Source organism: Mirounga leonina, unplaced genomic scaffold (assembly GCF_011800145.1).
Source record: "Mirounga leonina isolate KUSES-001 unplaced genomic scaffold, KU_Mleo_1.0 Mir_153, whole genome shotgun sequence".
Taxonomy (NCBI): domain Eukaryota; kingdom Metazoa; phylum Chordata; class Mammalia; order Carnivora; family Phocidae; genus Mirounga; species Mirounga leonina.
Genome location: NW_023270387.1, coordinates 7,520,125 through 7,540,878, shown reverse-complemented (window position 1 = coordinate 7,540,878; position 20,754 = coordinate 7,520,125). Strand labels below are relative to the sequence as shown.

Genomic DNA, 20,754 nt, shown 5'->3' with positions numbered 1-20,754 from the left:
GACAGTAGAGCAGGAAAAATGGCCACAGCCTGAACTTCACTCCTGGCTGTTGATGAGCATATTGGTGATTTTACTTATCCATTTCCAGGGGCAGGCCCACTGACTCTATCTAGAATTGGTGAAATTTGTAAGACTGAATTTAGAGGGTGATTATCTGGATAATCCAGGTTGAATAAATCCCCATTTACCAAAAATTGTAGGTCCTCTGAAACAGAGTACTTGAATTATCCAGTTAATCCTATGTTTATATACCACTTAGAAAAGAAAAAAAACCAAAACAGTCTTTTTGTTCTTTTTTTACGTTACAGCAAAAAAAAAAAAAAATCTGTTTGGAAGAAGGGATCCCCAAATGTATAAATATTTCAGTTTAAATGTCTATTAAATGTATAAGAATCTAGTCTCTTTTGCTTCAACTGTGTTTTGTTTGTTTTTCTTTTTTTCTCCCTTTACTTGATCTCTTCAAATCCTGACTTTCCTTGAGGCCCAGTTTGGCGCCTATCCTGCCCATGAAAGAGAGACAGTAGAGTTGCTCAGATGACATTTTGGAGTATAAATGAGATACTCCAGTCTTGCCTTTAGCAGAGGGGCTGGAACATAATAAACAATATACCTATTAGCTACAGTGGATGATAATGGTTATGATAATGCTTTTCCCAAATACCTGATCAACATTTAACCTCCTTATTCTCTAGCTATAAAAAATATTTTGGGCGCCTGGGTGGCTCAGTTGGTTAAGCAACTGCCTTCGGCTCAGGTCATGATCCTGGAGTCCCAGGATCGAGTCCCGCATCGGGCTCCCTGCTCGGCAGGGAGCCTGCTTCTCCCTCTGCCCCTCCTCCCTCTCATGTGCTCTCTCTCATTCTCTCTCTCTGAAATAAATAAATAAAATCTTTAAAAAAAAAAATATTTAAAGCCTCTACCACTTTTTGACACTTACTATCTTAGTTAAGATGTTATTTTATCTCTACAATGAGATTGCAGACTCTTCGAGAGGCCAGGATAGGCAATACAAAATTTGCTAAATTGGTTTGAAAGTTGGCATTTACTGGCTTTACAAGTCACATGGTCTTCATTTTAATTTTCTTTTTTCTCAACAGAAAATGAAAACACTAGCAGAAAGGAGGAGGAGTGCCCCATCTCTTATCCTGGATAAAGCCCTACAAAAAAAGCCCAGTACCAAGTAAGTGAATAGCCTTGCATTACACATTTGGTATGTGCTATGTTTTTTTATTTTTTTTATGTGTGAGATTTTTTTTGTTTGTTTTTTATCAGCATCAAAATTCTCTGTTTAATAATAGAAAATATGGCTTCTGTGCTGAAAAAAAATAATATTTAATAAGTTCTGTGTTTTATGTGACTCAAAGCCTTTTAGAGCTGTTCTGTGTGATCAGTTGCTTTAAAACTAATTCAAAAATCTCCTATCACTTAGTACACAAATGTGCAGGCTACACATATTGCTGAAGTTTATTTATAGAAACAAGTAGCAATCAGAATACTAAAAGATGAGTTATTTTAACCACCACGTATCTTGGTTATGCACAAACCTTACCTTATTTTTTATCATAAGTTGATACCTGTGCCTGGGCATGAGGAAAATTTTTACCAATTTTAGATATGAAGAAAGATAACCAAATTGAGGTTATAAAAAATGGAATACTGATTTCTTGTATGCATTATTAAATTAATTTGTGAATTAATCTTTAGAATTTGAAGTGGAAAACAAGTTAACTCACTATGGAAATGACTATTTCACCTATTAAGACTAAATCCCATTTCAATAGACATTTTAAGCAAGTCTTTCATAATATGTAAAAATTGAATGAATATTCAGTCATTAACTTATTCATTAATTTTTAAATGGCACTTTAACCAGGAGGAGTTTTTATGTTCAAAGGAATCCTGTGATGATTTTCCTCTAATCTGTGAATCCTTTTATATAAACTGAAGTCCTTATCACCTTTACTTAAAATGAGGGTATACCTGGTATTTCTATGAATAATGTGCTAATTTAATATAAAATCTGTATGAAGGTATGGTGGGTTTTTTTTTTTTTTCAGTGCCAAAAATAAATTATAGAACCAAATCCCAATTAGTGAAACTTCCAAAATACTTTGGTCACTGTCTTAGTACTCAGCATGTTCTCAGACTCAGGCAGCTCCCCCACCTGCCCCTAGAAGACACATACTTTAGGCACTGGGTTGATCAGATCAGGAAATGTAAATTACTTTTAATAGATGCCTAATCAAAACTTAATTAGGAAGATACTCTTCTTCCAAATAAATAATACATTTGACTGTCTATATAAATGACTTCTGGGTTATTTGCTTTAATGTATCTTTGCATTAGTGTGGAAAAAAGAGAATGGTAATATTTTCACAGTTTGACCTTGATTATCTAGAAAAGTTATAAGTATTTTTGGGGGGAGGTAGAAGAGGCAGAATTATTAGTACAACTGTGTATATATATATATAAATAGCTTTATTATCTACTTTTTTTTTTTTTGTCTTTTTATTATCTACTTTTAAAAAACAGTTTTGGGTATAATTTCTTATTGGAAGCTTCTAGGATAGATGTGTCCTAGGCTTTTCAATTATAAGTAGCCCTTATATCAGAGAATCTTTAGCCCAAGATCAGGGGTCAGTAGTGGCCCACTTACTCCCAAGCCTGTGAGAATCTGTAATAGTATGCATGTTGATACTTAAAGTTCATGTTTGAAAGTTTGGAATTTTGTAGAGCATTTGAGTTTATCTCAGCGATTTAGTGGGCAATGGCCAGAGATGGTAGACATCATGTAATGCACAGGGTATCTTGCACATCAAAGAATTGTGGGGTACCTACATGGCTTTGAGGGTCTCATGCATGGCATGTTTGTGAAGGGAGCTGAAAAACTTTATCTGATTGTCTCTGCCTATAACCTAACTCTGTTTTATATATAAAGACAAAGTATTTTTATATACTTTTGTCTTAATAAACACTAAATTTTCCAGAAATGCCACTAGCTTGCATATCAAAAGATAATAGTACTTTATATTATTTGGGATCATTTCAGAAAATCGTTTGACTTTATTTCATTTTCCTGTACTTGTGTGTTACAGTTTCTTACTATCCAACGTCTCTTAAATTTAAATATATGAATTATAAGTAGTGTAAGCATCTGACTACTTCATTGTCTTTTAGTATAGTCAATCAGGAGCATACACCTATTGAAATACATAATTTATTAATTACTTTTATTTTCCTTTGTATTACTGTTAGGGCATTTTATTGATACTTTTGAAATTCTGTTAAATATCTGTGAATTTCATTTCAGGGTAGAAAAGCAGGAATGGAAATGAATACATATGTGTAGATGTGAGTGTTACACTGGGGAATTGGGTCTAATAAGGTTGAGAAGGCAGATGAAGTACCAGGTCTGTAACACTGACAACACTTACCCACCTTACCGGGATTGTTGTGAGTCAGAAAACCAATGTACTAATACACAGCCATGTCCTTCCCCATTCCTGCCTTCCCATTACCTCTGCAATAATTAGGGCTTACCTTAAAGCCAGTTCCCCAAATTTCTGCCTCAGAAATAATGAAATATGATGGACTTGTGTCAAAATAACCAGAGGAAAAAAGTATATTTAAGTTGAAGTTGTATATGTTTTGTTTTTTTTTAAAGATTTTATTTATTTATTTGCGAGAGAGAATGAGAGACAGAGAGCACGAGAGGGAGGAGGGTCAGAGGGAGAAGCAGAATCCCGGCTGAGCAGGGAGCCCGATGCGGGACTCGATCCCGGGACTCCAGGATCATGACCTGAGCCAAAGGCAGTCGCTTAACCGACTGAGCCACCCAGGCGCCCGAAGTTGTATATGTTTTAATCTTCAATTTATTTCTTATGAGTTTCTCCAGGTCAGTAAAGTGAATGCATAGCGCAGGGGAACAGGGCCTTCATCTATCATACAGAAATAGTCCTTTTACTCTGTGTAGTGTTGGGCAGTTAATGTGTACAAAAAGAAAGCTGTTGGGTGTTGAATGTGTACAAGGTTTTTGTATGTAATGTTATCTCTGGATTGGAAAGAACCATAAAGTTCTTCTAGTCTGGTGGTTTCCAAAGTTTTCTAGTTAGTGTTCTGCAGTGGGATCCAGACAGCTGCATAATTGTCAAACTCTTCATGGTTGATTCCAATACCCCCTTGGTGGAGAACCACTATGACAAGCTACAAAAGAATCCCTTTTTTAAAAGAGTGCTTTTAGGGAAACCTGGGTGGCTTGGTCAGTTAAGTGTCCGACTCTTGATTTCAGCTCAGGTCCCTGATCTCACGGTTGTGAGATTGAGCCCCGCATCAGGCTCCATGCTCAGCACTGAGTCTGCATGAGATTCTGTCTCTCCTTCTCCCTCTGTACCTCCCCACCCCCTCACACATGTGCTTGCACTCTCTCTCTCTAATAAATAAATAAATAAATAAATAATCTTAAAAAAAAAAGAATTTTGCTTTACTCTCTGTTGCACCCAGGAAACATGAAAATCTTCTAAATCCAAGCTGATAGCACACTTACTTCAAGTAGAACTTTGTACGATAAAATTCTAGTACCTAAAAAGAATCTTTACTATTTCTTTACATGTAATTTCATGGGAACTAACCTGTAAAAGAAATAGAGTACTTTAGCACTTCATATTTCTTGAATTAAATACACAGTCACCATAGCATTGCATATTTCTTGTATTGTACCCTTACTTGATTTTGGCTTTGTGACAGAATGTCACTGTTTCTACTGTGGTTTCCCAGTAAGGTGTTGCTTAGTAATTAATGATGATAAAATTTTTGTCCAAAGTTTAGCAAACATCCACAGGATATTTAAAAGAATGGCTTCATTTAATAGCTGTTGCACCTCAATTTTTATTAAATTTAATGAACAAGAGCTAGTTTTATTTTTTTTATTTTATTTTTTTAAAGATTTTATTTATTTATTTGACAGAGACAGAGATAGCGAGAGCAGGAACACAAGCAGCGGGAGTGGGAGAGGGAGAGCAGGCTTCCCACCGAGGAGGGAACCCGATGTGGGACTTGATCCCAGGACTCTGGGATCATGACCTGAGCCAAAGGCAGACGCTTAACGACTGAGCCACCCAGGCACCCAAGAGCTAGTTTTAAAAGAGAGGGAAGACTTAGGTTAATTGATGAGTTAACTGTATGTGTTGAAGTTTTATCTCCAGTGTTCTTGGATCAGCCCTTACAATACATAAGAAGGGGTGGTTTATAGATTTTAACTTTTCTTTTTTGTATGTGGATACCATTCAGATCAGCTAGCTGTGATTTCTCTAAGCATTTTAGTATGTGTCATAGCAGACGACAGGCCTTCACACTAAGGTTAGTGATTTTCCAACGTGGCTGCATTCAGGGGTTCTTACTCTCAGACACAACAGCGTTCAGTTCTGTATTTGAAAACAGCCTCACCTCATGTAGTAGTCGTCCTCGTGGTAACACTCTAGGTACCTAATTAGAGGACTTCGTTTCCTTAAACGTAAAATAGAGTGTCAAACTTACTGTCTGATCTGAAAACCCTTCTACCTCTAGTTCTATGGCTACATAATTATGAAATTCAGTCACTCAAAAGACTTCCTTATGCATACTCTGAATTCTAATCATTCTTAACTCCTTGCACTTTCCTAAGCACACTATGCTCTCGCGTTGGCTCAGATGTCACTTCCTTCAGGCACTCCTCTAACCCGTCATAGATAACATTCACGCCTCTGGAGCTTTTCCTCGTAAGCACTCCTCCCACTGCATTAGCATCACCATCTGGGTCGTGTTCCATTTTGTACGTACTGGTGTTCAATTATTATTTGTTGGATGAATTGGTGAGTGAATAAGTGACTCCATTTCCAAACCAGAACAGAAACTTAGTAAGTTTGCACAGTTTAGTAGTTTCATAAGATTCTGCCTTTCCTGCCCTCCTTTAGGTAGTCAACACACGAGAGACTTTCCTTGTTCGTCAGTATTATTGGTGAAATTCTGGCTAGGGAGAAAGGCAGATTCCTTTTGACAAAGTGACTCTGAGTTATTGTTAGGAAATTATTTTATGCAGCCAAGTACCCCACGAACTCATACGATCTGGAAATACCACATTTATTGGCATTCTCATGGTATTTCTTCATTGTTTACTCAGGGATAGATTCAAGTCATATAGACTTTCCCTCCAGAAATTCACTTGTTTTGATAGTTACTCAGCCCACCCTGTAGAAGTTACACAAAAATGTACCCACTTTTGTTTTAAGTTACAACGTGTTAGCACTTTTAAGTTGATATTCACCTGTTTCCATCCCCACATCCAAATTAATTTACTGCATATGTGCTGTTCGCAAGACTTCGTGCTAGGGACTTTATATAGATTCCCTTTTCGATCTTTGCTCACTGCTGCTGAAAGGACAGGCAGGGAAGCATCGTGGTGCTGCAGGAAGGGCTGGAGCTTTAGCAGTGCTCCCATGTATCGGTCCATCCTGTCTGTGTGACCTTGGAAAAATCACCTGATCCCTGAGTCTCAGTGTTTTCCTCTGTAAAGTATGGATCTAATGCTTGTATCACAAAATATGAAGTGTGAAAATTCTTAGAAGATTGACTTAGTTATTATTAGTTGCCTCTTTCCTTCCCTTAGATATATTTCATTTCCAAGCTTTAAACCTTCTGACTCATCCAGCAAAGTCAAGTTTGTTAGTGAAAAGCTCCTACTTCATCATCATAGCATTGTATAACCAGAAGCAAATCACTGAGCCTGGCTCATTATAAAGTGGAAATTGAGTCAAAGACTTGCCCTAGGTCACACAGTTGATTGTAGACTTAGAAACGGGATTAGAAATGCAGGCCTCTGGTTTTGATGGTATATTCTTTGCATTATTCAAACAAAAGGGCTTGATATAATGTCTAACAGCATGGATTCTGGAGCCAGATTGCCAGGTTTGAATCCTGATACTGGTCCTTACTAGCTTTATGATGTTGGGTAAGTTTTTAAACCAGGGATAATAACCTATCTTGTAAGATTATAAGGAAGACTAAATGGGTCTTATATATGTAAATTCCTTAATGTCATCACCAGCACATAATCAGTGCTCTATGTATGAAGGTTATTATTATTACTACTAGTAGTAGTAACAGTAGTAACAACAGAAGTGGAAGTGTACAGAATCCTCCTAGAAAGACTCTCTGAGAACCACAGCAGATAGAAATAAAAAGGATGAAAGATGCAGTCTAGAAGCTAGCTGGACTCTAATATTAAATTCATTTTACAAGACAATTGTATTTCTAGGTCTGGCCTGATGCAAGATTAACTCAGAACATTTTGGATTTATTCTTGGCAGACCCTGACCACTCTTGAGGTCTCCCTAGGCAGAAGTTCAAAGTATGCTTGGAATGATTCTGGGAAATAAGGTCCTGAGACACGGAGGATTGACCTGGTTTGCTTGGTCCCTCCAGATGAAGGGTCTCAAGGAGAGCCGTATGTGCCAACGCTATGAGTCAAGATGAGACACATAGAGAATTGGCCGGTTTGAGATAAGGATGCTAGGATGAGAGATCCACATCAGAAGGTGTTAGAGAACTAGGGCAGCAGCTGTTTGCTGGCTGGCTTCTGCTTCCTTTTGGTCAGTTCACTCCTGTTGTGCATGACCCCCCCCTCCCCCCCCACACACACACGTGCGGGCATGCATGCACACTAACATTGCCTTACCTAAGCTATCCCCCATTGTGTTCTACAAATTTCTCATTACCTCATTTCCTTTTTTTCTGTTAACATTATCATTTTAGTACTCATCTGAGGTAGATGATAACACATCATTCTTTCATATGCAAGGAGTACATTTATACTCTGGAGTGGTTTACTGAGGATTGTTGTCAAATCTACTTTCATAACAATGAAAATCCTCCTCTACCTATGATTGTTCAGTGTGAACTTTCCAGATATGGTAACTGGAATGAATTGAATGACCTCATAAAGGCCATTCTCATACTGAAGACTCTTAAGATAGTTGTGGTAACAGTTTGATATAATTTATAGGAAAGGTCAATTACTAGACTTTCTTTTGGAATTCTGTAAACCTTCCGTATCTAGATACAGTTTCTTGGTACAAGACTTTGAAATAAAATTTTGAATTTTAGAGGGATTTTTTAAAAATCCCTAATACCTTTTCAAAATCACAATAAGCTATATAGACACATTATCTTAGAAGAAAACCTGTGCAGATACCTCTCATCGTGCTGCACTCTGTGCCAGCCAGCTCTGCAGGAGGCCTCTTCCTACAGTTTGGGACCATGTGTCCATAGGTTTTCATTGAGAGACCCATAGATAATTCAAGGTGTGTGATCAGAAGAACACAAAGTAGAAACTTGATACATGAAGATCGCCAGCCGCCTGCAAGATTCCTCTTTCCTTGTGAGGAACATTTTCCAAAGTTGTAAAATTTGGTTGTAAAGGAAAGAGACAGCTATTGCTTTATAAGGTGGCAAGGTTGGCAAATTTTTACCAAAATGTAACTCATTGCTTTCTTAAGCAAAAAGCTTTCCAGACCCACAGATGACCTTATTCTGTTCAAGCTACTTTTCATGTTCTTTAAAAAGATCAGATACATCTGTTCCTGCTGTATTGTGCTGTTTTCCTCTGGCATGATGCTGGGAGGACATCATTAGATTATATTAAGTCTCTCCACATTCTAGTGGACTTTTGCAGAGTTAAATTATTTTTGCACTTGCAGAACAATGCATCCATTTAATTTCTTCTTTCCAACTATTGCTTAATTTGCTAATTGCAGTTATGATTCAGTCTTATCTCCCATATTGGCACCAGGGAAGCACTGATTGCCTTATTGGTGATGTTGACTCCCCCTTCCACACCCCTGTCCACAGGGCTAGCCACTGCCCTGAGACATCCTTACTATGCTGGGCTGGGGCCTCCCTTCCCCTGTGCAGCGTGAAAGCTAGGACTTCTCAGAGGAGCTTTAGAGTCCCATTATCGACTTTCCTTCAGAACCCTGAAAAAAGAACTTATGAGGGAGGAGGAAGAATAACTGTCATGATTATCAAGAAGCGTCATAGTATGGTGGTTGAGAAAGTGCAGGCCCTGCAGCCATCCAACCTGGGTCGAATCTGGCCTTGCTTCTTACCAGGAGAGAGCACTTTGACAAGCTCCTTAACCTGTTAAGGCCTCACTTTCCTCATCTATAAAATGAGGATAACTTATAGGGGATTCAGAGAGTTGATATGTAATGTATCTGGCACACTGTAATATTATGTAAGTTTTTTGGTAAATAAAACTGTTGAAAATAAATAAATCCTTGCTCTGCCCTGTCACATGATGTATAATTTCTTAGTGTTCCACATGTAGGTCTTGTTTTCTCAACTTGAGTATCTGCCTTGTGAGTGAAGGGACCAAGTGTTTTCTGTTCTTCACATCTGCATGTTCAGTGCTGGCTATGGAACAGAAACTCTGTAATACTAGCTGAGCTGAATGAGTGATTCCTTCCTCCCCCAGCTAAGTAGGACAGCTCTCAGTTGGAGTGGGAAGAGGGCTAAGCGTCCACTAGTGCCTGAGAAAGTAACACAGCCAGCGTCAGAAAATCACAAAAAAAACTATCAGTTCTGGAGTGACTGAGTGTTTGATGGGTGTGAAGTACTGCCCGCACATTTACGTCTCCTCTGCTGTGGGTCACTGCCAGCGATTCTCTGTGGATAGCTCCTGATGTATTGAGAAGACACGGAGAATGGGGTCTCGTTCCTGCTCAGTCACTGGATGACCTTCGTAGAGTCACCTAACCTTTCTGCAACAGGGACTGTCTGCTCATCTGTCAGTGGTGGGGAGGAGGGGAGAGTGAGGTTGACGAAATCGTTTATGTACTTCTTCCTCCAGCCCCCAACGTCACAGTTTTGTTTCTTTATGCTAATTGCAGCTTCACCACATGGAGAATGGACAATGGTATGAATGCTCCTTGCAAACCTTTTTATCGCAACTCTTACATCCCCAGGAGTGTGTCTGTCACGCTGCTAAGGACTATGTATCCCTTCTGTCCTCTTTTGTTGCCAAGGTCAAGCATTTGCTGTTTATCATTCTAATGTCATTTGGTACCAGCCTCCATAAGGGCCCCAGTGATTCCCACCTCCTGGTATTCACGCTCTTGTCTAATCCCCTCCCACACTAATCAGAAGTGATCTGTGTAACCAGTAGAATATTGCAAAAATGTTGGTGTATCACTTTTAAGATTAAGGCTGAGCCTCTGTCTTAATTGTCATACTCTGTCTGTCTCTCTGATGACTTGTTCTGTGGGAAACCATGTCCTGAGCAGTCCTATGGAGATGCCTATAGGGGAGGAACTGAAGCCTCCAACCAACAGCCATAGGAATGAGCTTGGGATTGGGTTTTCCAACCCCAGTCAAGTTTTCGGAGATCACAGCCCTCGCCTGACTGCAGCCTCGTAAGTGATCTGAGCCAGGCCCAGCCAGCTAAGCCACTCCTTGGTTCCTGACCATTAGAAACTGTGTGAGATAATAAATGTTGGTTTAAGCTGCGATGTTTGGGGTAATCTGTTAGGCAGCGATAGATAGCCAGTAGTCGTCTTCAGTTTATTAAACTAGCTTTCTAGAGTGTTTCTCCCATGTACCTTTTATGTATTCTCATAACTAGAAGTGGAAAGATGGAAACAGATACTGTTTTCATTTGTCAATGAAAATGCTCACTTTCCAGATCACATAATTTGTTGGAAAAGGGGCCAGAAGACATTCTTTCTTTAAACAGCTTTATTGAGATACAGTTTATACCATATAAGTCATCCATTTAAAGTATACAATTCAGTTGTTTTAAAAATATTCACAGAATTGTGCAGCTAGTACCACAGTCTTCTTTTTTTAAGATTTTATTTATTTATTTGAGAGAGAGAGCGCGCGTGGGCACAAGTGATGGGAGGAGCAGAGGGAGGAGGAGAGAGAATCTGAAGCAGAATCCCTGCTGAGCAGTGAGGTGGACACAGGGCACCATCCGCTACTGCAAGATCATGACCTGAGCCAAAACCAAGAGTCGGATGCTTAACTAACTGCAGCCATCCAGGCACCCTCTATTACCACAGACTTAAAGCATTCTCATCCCTCCTAGAAGAAACCCCATAGCCATGAGCTGTCCTTCCTCTTTATCTCCCATGTCCCTTCTTCCCCTGTCTCCAGTACTAAGCAGCCACTCTTCTCTTTTCTGTTCCTACAGCTTTATCTCTTCTAGACATTTCACATAAATGCCGGCATGCACTATGTGGTCTTTTTTGACTGGCTTCTTCCAGTTAGCATAATGTTTTCAGGGTTCTTCCATGTTGTACCTTGAATTAGTACTTCATTACTTTTAATTGTGAAATAATATTTCATTAGGTGGATAGATACACCACATTTTGTTTATTTGCTCGTTGATGGACATTTGGGTATTTTCAATTTTTTAGCTATTACGAATAATGCTGCTGTGAAAATTCATATACAAGTTTTTGTGCGGATGTATGTTTCATTTCTCTTGGATGTATATCTAGGGTGGAATTGCTGGGTCATGTGATAACTCTGTGTTTAGCTTTTTAAGGAACTGCCAAACTCGTTTTCCAACACAGCTGCACCATCGTACTCCCGCCAGCAACACATAAGGGCTCTGCTTTTTCCACGCCCTTGACAGCCCTTGTTATTTTCTGGCATTTTGACTATAGCTCTCTCAGCCAGAGCAAAGAGGCGCCTCTTCCTGGTTCTCATTGCGTTATGATGTTGAGCATCTTTTCATGTGTTTACTTGCCATTTGTATCTTTTGGGGGAAATATTCTATTTAAAACTTAGACATTTTTAATTGGGTTACTTGTCTTTTTATTAATGAGTTGTAAGAGTTCTTTATGTATTGCCAAACAGTATTCTTAATATTATGTGCATATATATACAAAGCAAAACACAGGATTGTGGCAGTAATTTGAGGCTTGTGAGGCCCCCAAAGCACTTGAACCTGAAACATCTGGATAATTGAAGACCAACCTAGCTTCAGTTGTTCACTCTATTTTTTATTTATACCTTGGTTTTGGTTGCTTTTTTTTTTGTCCTTCATTGAAACTAACCCGTCTGTTTTGGGGGAAAAAATAATTTCTACAAGCATGGCCCTTTAGGAGATTTCTGTGATGCATACTCTATAAATTAACTTTTAAGAGATTTAATAATCCTAACTTTTTTGATAACTATGGCTTTCTGGAGTATCTAGTTTTTGTTTGTTCTTTAAAAACATAGCTGTTAGAAAGTTAGACATGTGTGTTTTAGAAAATCTGAAAAATGCAGGGAGGTAAAAATGAAATTTTGATCTGTATTCATGGATATCCCTCTTGATACCTTTTTCTGTCATTAGACTTCCAAGTTTATGTACATCATTTTATGATTGAATCATCAACATCATATCTGATGCTGTGTATGGTAGAAATATTCTCTACCTGCTGTATTTATGTGTTGTCTATGTAAATATATTGAAAATAAATAAAATTCTATGGATTTGCTTTAACTTATAACATGAAGTATGGAGTTAAATATGCTAAGTTTTTGGAAGTTGTAACGTATATGTTTTATTTCTGACATCTCAGCTTTTTCCTACAAAAATGTTGTCATTTATTCAGACTGTCCACCATGAGGGAGGCACTCTTACTAGATAAGAGTTTTTCTATACTAGCCTTCAGGGAGCTCACAATCAAGTAGATAAGGAAAAAAATGTCAGAAATAAATTACTTTAATAGCCTATAAGTGCTATAATGAAGGTAGAAATAAAACAACAAAGCAACTGCCTTAGGCCTTGAGGGAAAGTGTCACAGAGGTGATACTGTCTATGCTGGGGTTTGATGGATGTATAGGAGTTTCTTAGCAGAGGGAACAGGTGACATAATTTCTACTAATGAGAATATAAATTAGAGTTCAGAGTTTTTAGGAAGGAGTGACAGGTGATGAGGGTAGCAAAACAAAGACCAGAATGGGAATTGCCTTTGTCAGGCTGAGTACTTTGGATTTCTAGGTAGTAGAGCAATAATCAAGAAAATCAGAATTAGTGGTTTGATTTAATTTTTGTTTTTGAAAGACAGCCCTAACAAAGAATTGATTGGAAGAGAGATGGTTGAGGCAGGTAGACTATTTAGGAGACAGGTGAAAATAATTCAGGCAAATGATAATGAAGAGCTTATACGGTGAAGGGGAAAAATTTAGAGAGTGAGAATCAAATTTGGATATAAAGAAGAAGGAATTAAGAATGAAGTTTCTAGCTTTTGAAGACTGGATAAATATGGTGACATTAACAGATTGGCTAATTGAGCAAATTTTCAACATGGTGAATTTTAATGGTGTAGGACAATGTGTTAATGTTGGCAGTACTAATAAAAGCTCTAATTTAAATTGAATGCTTACCATTTACCAGGTTCCTAGTTAAGTATTTTGTGTATATATTTTTAAATGACTTTTTCATTTTATAGTAAAGATTTTTAATCTTAGAAATTTAAAATAATTTAGCTTAAGCCTCTCAGCTGTCAAGTAAAAGAGTTGAAATTTAAATTTATTTCTCAGGGCGCCTGGGTGGCTCAGTTGGTTAAGCGACTGCCTTCGGCTCAGGTCATGATCCTGGAGTCCCGGGATCGAGTCCCATATCGGGCTCCTTGCTCAGCAGGGGGTCTGCTTCTCCCTCTGACCCTCCCCCCTCTCATGTGCTCTCTCTGTCTCTCTCATTCTTTCTCTCAAATAAATAAATAAAATCTTTAAAAAAAAAATTTATTTCTCTATGATGTTACAATTTGTGACCTTACCCAACATACTATATACTGCCTCAATAAAATCATTTCAATTTTGAGAATTTGCTATCTCATAAGATAAAGAACATTTCTAGAAGCTAGGTTTATGAAACTTCATTATTACTATTATAATCTCTTTGTGGCCATTAGATTCTGTCTGTTGTAATTTCATGTGGACAAATGAGAGATCATCACTTTAAATGAAAGTGATAGAATTGCTCTGAAATGATTCTGCTACTTTTATCTCCAACATATGATATTAGCTAGCTATAGAGTCTTTTTGTAGATTTCCAGTATTGAGGAATTACCTTTTAATTCCAGTTTTTTAGTGTTTTGTCATGTATGGGTATTGAATTTTGTCAAACACTTCTCACGCAACTTTGAAATGATCATATGTTGTTGTTGCTTTCTTTTTTTAGTCTTAATATAGTGAATTACAGTATTTTTTAAATAAACTTTTATTTTAGAATAGATTTAGATTTATAGAAAAGTTGCAAGAATCTTACAGAGTTTCTGGGTACCATCAACCATTGTACCTTGTTAACATCTCAAAATACTGTAGTACCTTTGTCACAACTAATGAACCAGTATTAATACCTTGTTATTAACTGACGGTTATACTTATCAGATTTTTACCTAATGTCCTTTTTTCTATCCCAGGATCTCATCCCAAGTACAGTATTAGATTTAGTCATTATATCTTCCTTAAGCTCCTCTAGACTATGACAGTTTCTCAGACCTTTCTTGTTTTTGATGACCTTTGACATTTTTGAGGCATTTAGTAGAATGTCCTTATTTTGGGTTTGTCTGATGTTTTCTTACAGTTAGAATGGGGTTATGTGTGGATTTATAAAGTATTTGCAGTCCATATACATTAGGGATAGGGCTGCAGTTTTCCTGTACTATCTTTGTCTGGTTTGGGCACCAGGATAATGGTGGCCTCATAAAATGATCTGGGCAGTGTTCCCTCCTCCTTCCAGAAGGGTGTATAAGGGAATGGCCAGTATTTCCTCCTAAAATGCTTGGTAGAATTCACTAGTAAAGTTATCTAGGGTTTGAGGGGTTTTTTTCTGGAAAGGTTTTAAATTATGATTTTAATATGTTTAACAGAGACAAAACGTTCCTTCTTGAGTTAGTTTTGGTAATTTGTTTATTTCAAGGAATGTGTACACTTCATCCCAGTTGTCAACTTAATCACCACAAAGTTATTCATAATATTTTTTGTTTTTAGTATCTGTAAGAACTGTCATTACAGTTCTTTCTTTCTTTTTTCTTTTTTTTAAGATTTTATTTATTTATTTGACAGAGAGAGACAGCGAGAGAGGGAATACAAGGCAGGGGGAGTGAGAGAGGGAGAAGCAGGCTTCCCGCTGAGCAGGGCGCCCAACACAGGGCTTGATCCCAGGACCCTGGGATCATGACCTGAGCCAAAGGCAGATGCTTAACAACTGAGCCACCCAAGCATCCCTATTTCTTTCATTCTTGATATTAGTAATTTCTGAATTCTTCTTTTTTCCTAGATCAGTCTAGTTAGAGATGCATCAGTTTTATTTATCTTTTCAAAGAACCAGCTTTTGGTTTTGTTGCTTTTCCCCATTGTGTGTTCATTTTTTATTTCATCGATTTTTTTGTTGTTTTTTAAAGATTTATTGTAATTATCAGTAAAGTACTCATATTTAAAGTATGCAGTTTGATGAATTTTTACATATTATGTCCATGAAACCACCACTACAATCAAGATAATGAACATTTTCATAACCTCCAAAAGATTCCTCATGTGCCTTTGTGATTCTTTTTTTCATGCTACCCTACCAACCTGTCCTCAGGCGATCAGTGATCTGTTTGATGTCACTATAGGTTAGTTTGCATTTCTGAGAATTTCGTATAAATATACCATGTTACTTTTTATTGCTGAGCAGTATTGTACTGTGTTGGGTATACCACAAATTGTTTATCCCTTTTACCTACTGGTAGGGTTTTTGACAATTTTGAGATTAAAAATAAAGCTGCTTTGTACATTCATGTACAGCATTTGTGTGTACTTTTACTTCATATGTTTTTATTGTTTGGGAAGTACCAAGAATTAGAATCTCCGGGTTGTATGGTAGATGTATTAAGAAACTGCCAAAGTGTTTTCCAAAGTGGTTATACCATTTTATATTCCCAGTAGCAGTATATGGAAGTTACAGTTCCACATCTTCACCCACACTGAGTATGGTCATCTTTTAAAAATTTTAGTCATTCTTGTATGTGTGTTATACCTCTTTGTGGTTTTAATTTGTATTTTCCTGATTACTAATGAAGTTGAGCATCTTTTCATGGGTTTATTTGGCATCCATATATCATCTTTGGTAAAGTGTCAGTTCACATCACTTATTCATGTTGAGGGTTTTTGTTTTTTTTTTTTGTCTTACTGTTGAATTTTAAGTATTCTTTATAAATTCCAGATCTATGCTGCCCATTATGGTAGCTACGAAACACTGGCAATTTAAATTTTAATTACTTAATTAATTTTTTATTATGTTCAATTAGCCAATATATAATACCTCATTAGTTTTTGATGTAGTGTTCAACGATTCATTAGTTGTATATAACACCCAGTGCTCATCACCACACGTGCCCTCCTTAATACCTATTGTCCTGTTACCCCATCCCCCCACCCACCTCCCTTCAGCAACCCTCAGTTTGTTTCCGGGAGTCCAGAGTCTCTCATGGTTTGTCTCCCTCTCTGACTTCTTCCCATTCATTTTTCCCTCCCTTCCCCTGTGGTCTTTGCGCTATTCCTTATATCCCACATATGAGTGAAACCATATGATAATTGTCTTTCTCTGCTTGACTTATTTCACTTAGCCTAACACCTTCCAGTTGCATCCATGTCGATGCAAATGGTGGGTATTCATCCTTTCTGACGGCTGAGGAATAATATTCCATTGTATATGTTAACCACATCTTCTTTATGCATGCATCTGTTGAAGAGAATCTTGGTTCCTTCCACAGTTTGGTTATTGTGGATATTGCTGCTATGAACATTGGGGTGCATATGGCCCTTCTTTTCACTACGTCTGTATCTTTGGGGTAAATACCTAGTAGTGCAATTGCTGGGTCATAGGGTAGCTCTATTTTTAACATCTGGAGGAACCTCCATACTGTTTTCCAGAGTGACTGTGCCAGCTGCATTCCCACTAACAGTGTAAGAGGGTTCCCCTTTCTCTGCATCCTCGCCAACACTTGTTGTTTCCTGCCATTCTATTTGGCATGAGGTGGTATCTCATTGTGGTTTTGATTTGTATTTCCCTGATGGCTAATGATGATGAACATTTTTTCATGTGTCTGTTAGTCATTTGTATGTCTTCTTTGGAGAAGTGTCTGTTCATGTCTTCTGCCCATTTATTGACTGGATTATTTGTTTTTTGGGTGTTGAGTTTGAGAAGTTCTTTATAGAGCTTGGATACTAGTCCTTTACCCATAATGTCATTTGCAAATATCTTCTCCCATTCCATGGGTTGCCTCTTAGTTTTGTTGACTGTTTCCTTTGCTGTGCAGAAGCTTTTTATCTTGATGAAGTCCCAAAAGTTCACTTTTTTAAAAAATTTTTTTATTGTTATGTTAATCACCCTACATTACATCATTAGTTCTTGATGTAGTGTTCCATGATTCATTGTGCATAACACCCAGTGCTCCATGCAGAACATGCCCTCCTTAATACCCATCACCAGGCCAACCCATCCTCCCAGCCCCCTCCCTTCTAGAACCCTCAGTTTGTTTTTCAGAGTCCGTCGTATCTCATGGTTTGTCTCCCCCTCTGATTTCCCCCCTTCATTCTTCCCCTCCTGCTATCTTCTTTTTTTTTCTTAATATATATTGCATTATTTGTTTCAGAGGTACAGATCTGAGATTCAACAGTCTTGCACAATTCACAGCGCTTAGCAGAGCACATACCCTCCCCAGTGTCTATCACCCAGATATCCCATCCCTCCCATCCCACCCCCCACTCCAGCAACCCTCAGTTTGTTTCCTGAGATTAAGAATTCCTCATATCAGTGAGGTCATATGATACATGACTTTCTTTGTTTGACTTATTTCACTCAGCATAATACCCTCCAGTTCCATCCACGTCGTTGCAAATGGCAAGATCTCATTCCTTTTGATGGCTGCATAATACTCCATTGTATATATATACCACTTCTTCTTTATCCATTCATCTGTCGATGGACATCTTGGCTTTTTCCACAGTTTGGCTATTGTGGACATGGCTGCTATAAACATCGGGGTGCACGTAACCCTTCGGATCCCTACATTTGTATCTTTGGGGTAAATACCCAGTAGTGCAATTGCTGGATCATATGGTAGCTCTATTTTCAACTTTTTGAGGAACCTCCACACTGTTTTCCAGAGTGGCTGCACCAGCTTGCATTCCCACCAACAGTTAGGAGGGTTCCCCTTTCTCCACATCCCTGCCAACATCTGTCATTTCCTGACTTGTTAATTTTAGCCATTCTGACTGGTGTGAGGTGGTATCTCATTGAGGTTTTGATTTGGATTTCCCTGATGCCGAGCGATGTTGAGCACTTTTTCATGTGTCTGTTGGCCATTTGGATGTCTTCTTTGGAAAAATGTCTGTTCATGTTTTCTGCCCATTTCTTGATTGGATTATTTGTTCTTTGGGTGTTGAGTTTGATAAATTCTTTATAGATTTTGGATACTAGCCCTTTATCTGATATGTCATTTGCAAATATCTTCTCCCATTCTGTTGGTTGTCTTTTGGTTTTGTTGACTGTTTCTTTTTGCTGTGCAAAAGCTTTTTATCTTGATGAAGTCCCAGTAGTTCATTTTTGCCCTTGCTTCCCTTGCCTTTGGTGATGTTTCTAGGAAGAAGTTGCTGCGGCTGAGGTCAAAGAGGTTGCTGCCTGTGTTCTCCTTTAGGATCTTGATGGGCTCTTGTCTCACATTGAGGTCTTTGAACCATTTGGAGTCTATTTTGTGTCTGGTGTAAGGAAATGGTCCAGTTTCATTCTTCTGCATGTGGCTGTCCAATTTTCCCAACACCATTTGTTAAAGAGACTGTCCTTTTTTCCATTGGACATCCTGCTTTGTCAAAGATTAGTTGACCATAGAGTTGAGGGTCCGTTTCTGGGCTCTCTATTCTGTTCCATTGATCTATGTGTCTGTTTTTGTGCCAGTACCATGCTGTCTTGATGATGACAGCTTTGTAATGGAGCTGGAAGTCTGGAATTGTGATGCCGCCAGCTTTGCTTTTCTTTTTCAACATGCATCTGGCTATTCGGAGTCTTTTCTGGTTCCATACAAATTTTAGGATTATTTGTTCCATTTCTTTGAAAAAAGTGGATGGTATTTTGATAGCGATTGCATTCAATGTGTAGATTGCTCTAGGTAGCATTGACATCTTCACAATATTTGTTCTTCCAATCCATGAGCATGGAACGTTTTTTCATTTCTTTGTGTCTTCCTCAATTTATTTCATGAGTACTTTATAGTTTTCTGAGTACAGATCCTTTGCCTCTTTGGTTAGATTTATTCCTAGGTATATGATGGTTTTGGGTGCAATTGTAAATGAGATCGACTCCTTCATTTCTCTTTCTTCTGTCCTGGTGGTGGTGTATAGGAATGCCACTGATTTCTGTGCATTGATTTTATATCCTGCCACTTTACTGAATTCCTGTATGAGTTCCAGCAGTTTTGGGGTGGAGTCTTTTGGGTTTTCCACATAAAGTATATCATCTGCAAAGAGTGAGAGTTTGACTTCTTTGCCGACTCGGATGTCTTTTATTTCTTTTTGTTGTCTTATTGCTGTGGCTAGGACTTCTAATACTATGTTGAATAGCAGTGGTGATAGTGGACATCCCTGCCGCGTTCCTGACCTTAGGGGGAAAACTCTCAGTTTTTCCCCATTGAAAATATTTGCTATGGGTTTTTCATAGATGGCTTTTATGATATTGAGGTATGTACCCTCTATGCCTATACTCTGAAGAGTTTTGATCAAGAAAGGATGCTGTACTTTGTCAAAAGCTTTTTCTGCACCTATTGAGAGGATCATATGATTCTTGTTCTTTTGTTAATGTATTGTATCACGTTGATTGATTTGCGGATGTTGAACCAACCTTGCAGCCCAGGGATAAATCCCACTTGGTCATGGTGAATAATCCTTTTAATGTACTGTTGGATCCTATTGGCTAGTATTTTGGTGAGAATTTTTGCATCCATGTTCATCAGGGATATTGATCTGTAATTCTCCTTTTTTTTTTTTTTAAAGAAACATTTTGTTTTTTGTTTTTAAAGATTTTATTTATTTATTTGAGAGAGAGAATGGGAGGGAGAGCACGAGGAGGGGGAAGGTCAGAGGGAGAAGCATACTCCCCGCTGAGCAGGGAGCCCGATGCGGGACTCAATCCCAGGACCCCAGGGTCATGACCTGAGCCGAAGGCAGTCGCTTAACCAACTGAGCCACCCAGGAGCCCTGTAATTCTCCTTTTTGATGGGGTCTTTGTCTGGTTTTGGGATCAAGGTAATGGTGGCCTCATAAAGTGAGTTTGGAAGTTTTCCTTCCGTTTCTATTTTTGGAACAGTTTCAGAAGAATAGGTATTAATTCTTCTTGAAATGTTTGGTAGAATTCCCCTGGGAAGCCATCTGGCCCTGAACTTTTCGTTTGATGGGAGATTTCTGATGACTGCTTCAATTTCCTTAGTGGTTATAGGTCTATTCAGGTTTTCTATTTCTTCCTGATTCAGTTTTGGTAGTTAATACATCTCTAGGAATGCATCCATTTCTTCCAGGTTATCTAATTTGCTGGCATAGAGTTGCTCATAATATGTTCTTATAATTGTATTTCTTTGGTGTTGGTTGTGATCTCTCCTCTTTCATTCATGATTTTGTTGATTTGGGTCATTTCTCTTTTCTTTTGGATAAGTCTGGCCAGGGGTTTATCAATCTTGTTAATTCTTTCAAAGA

General features: G+C 38.1%; 1 protein-coding gene across 5 annotated transcripts in view; it reads left to right on the top strand.

The window, feature by feature from the left end:
* The window catches only part of ARHGAP20 (Rho GTPase activating protein 20), a 128,145-nt gene that overhangs the window by 17,781 nt on the left and 89,610 nt on the right, over positions 1–20,754 (top strand). For all 5 annotated transcript variants that reach the window (XM_035008892.1, XM_035008888.1, XM_035008891.1 and 2 more), the window contains one exon: positions 1,098–1,180. In XM_035008892.1, coding sequence (XP_034864783.1) covers positions 1,098–1,180 — 83 coding nt within the window. The remainder of the gene's footprint in view (positions 1–1,097; positions 1,181–20,754) is intronic.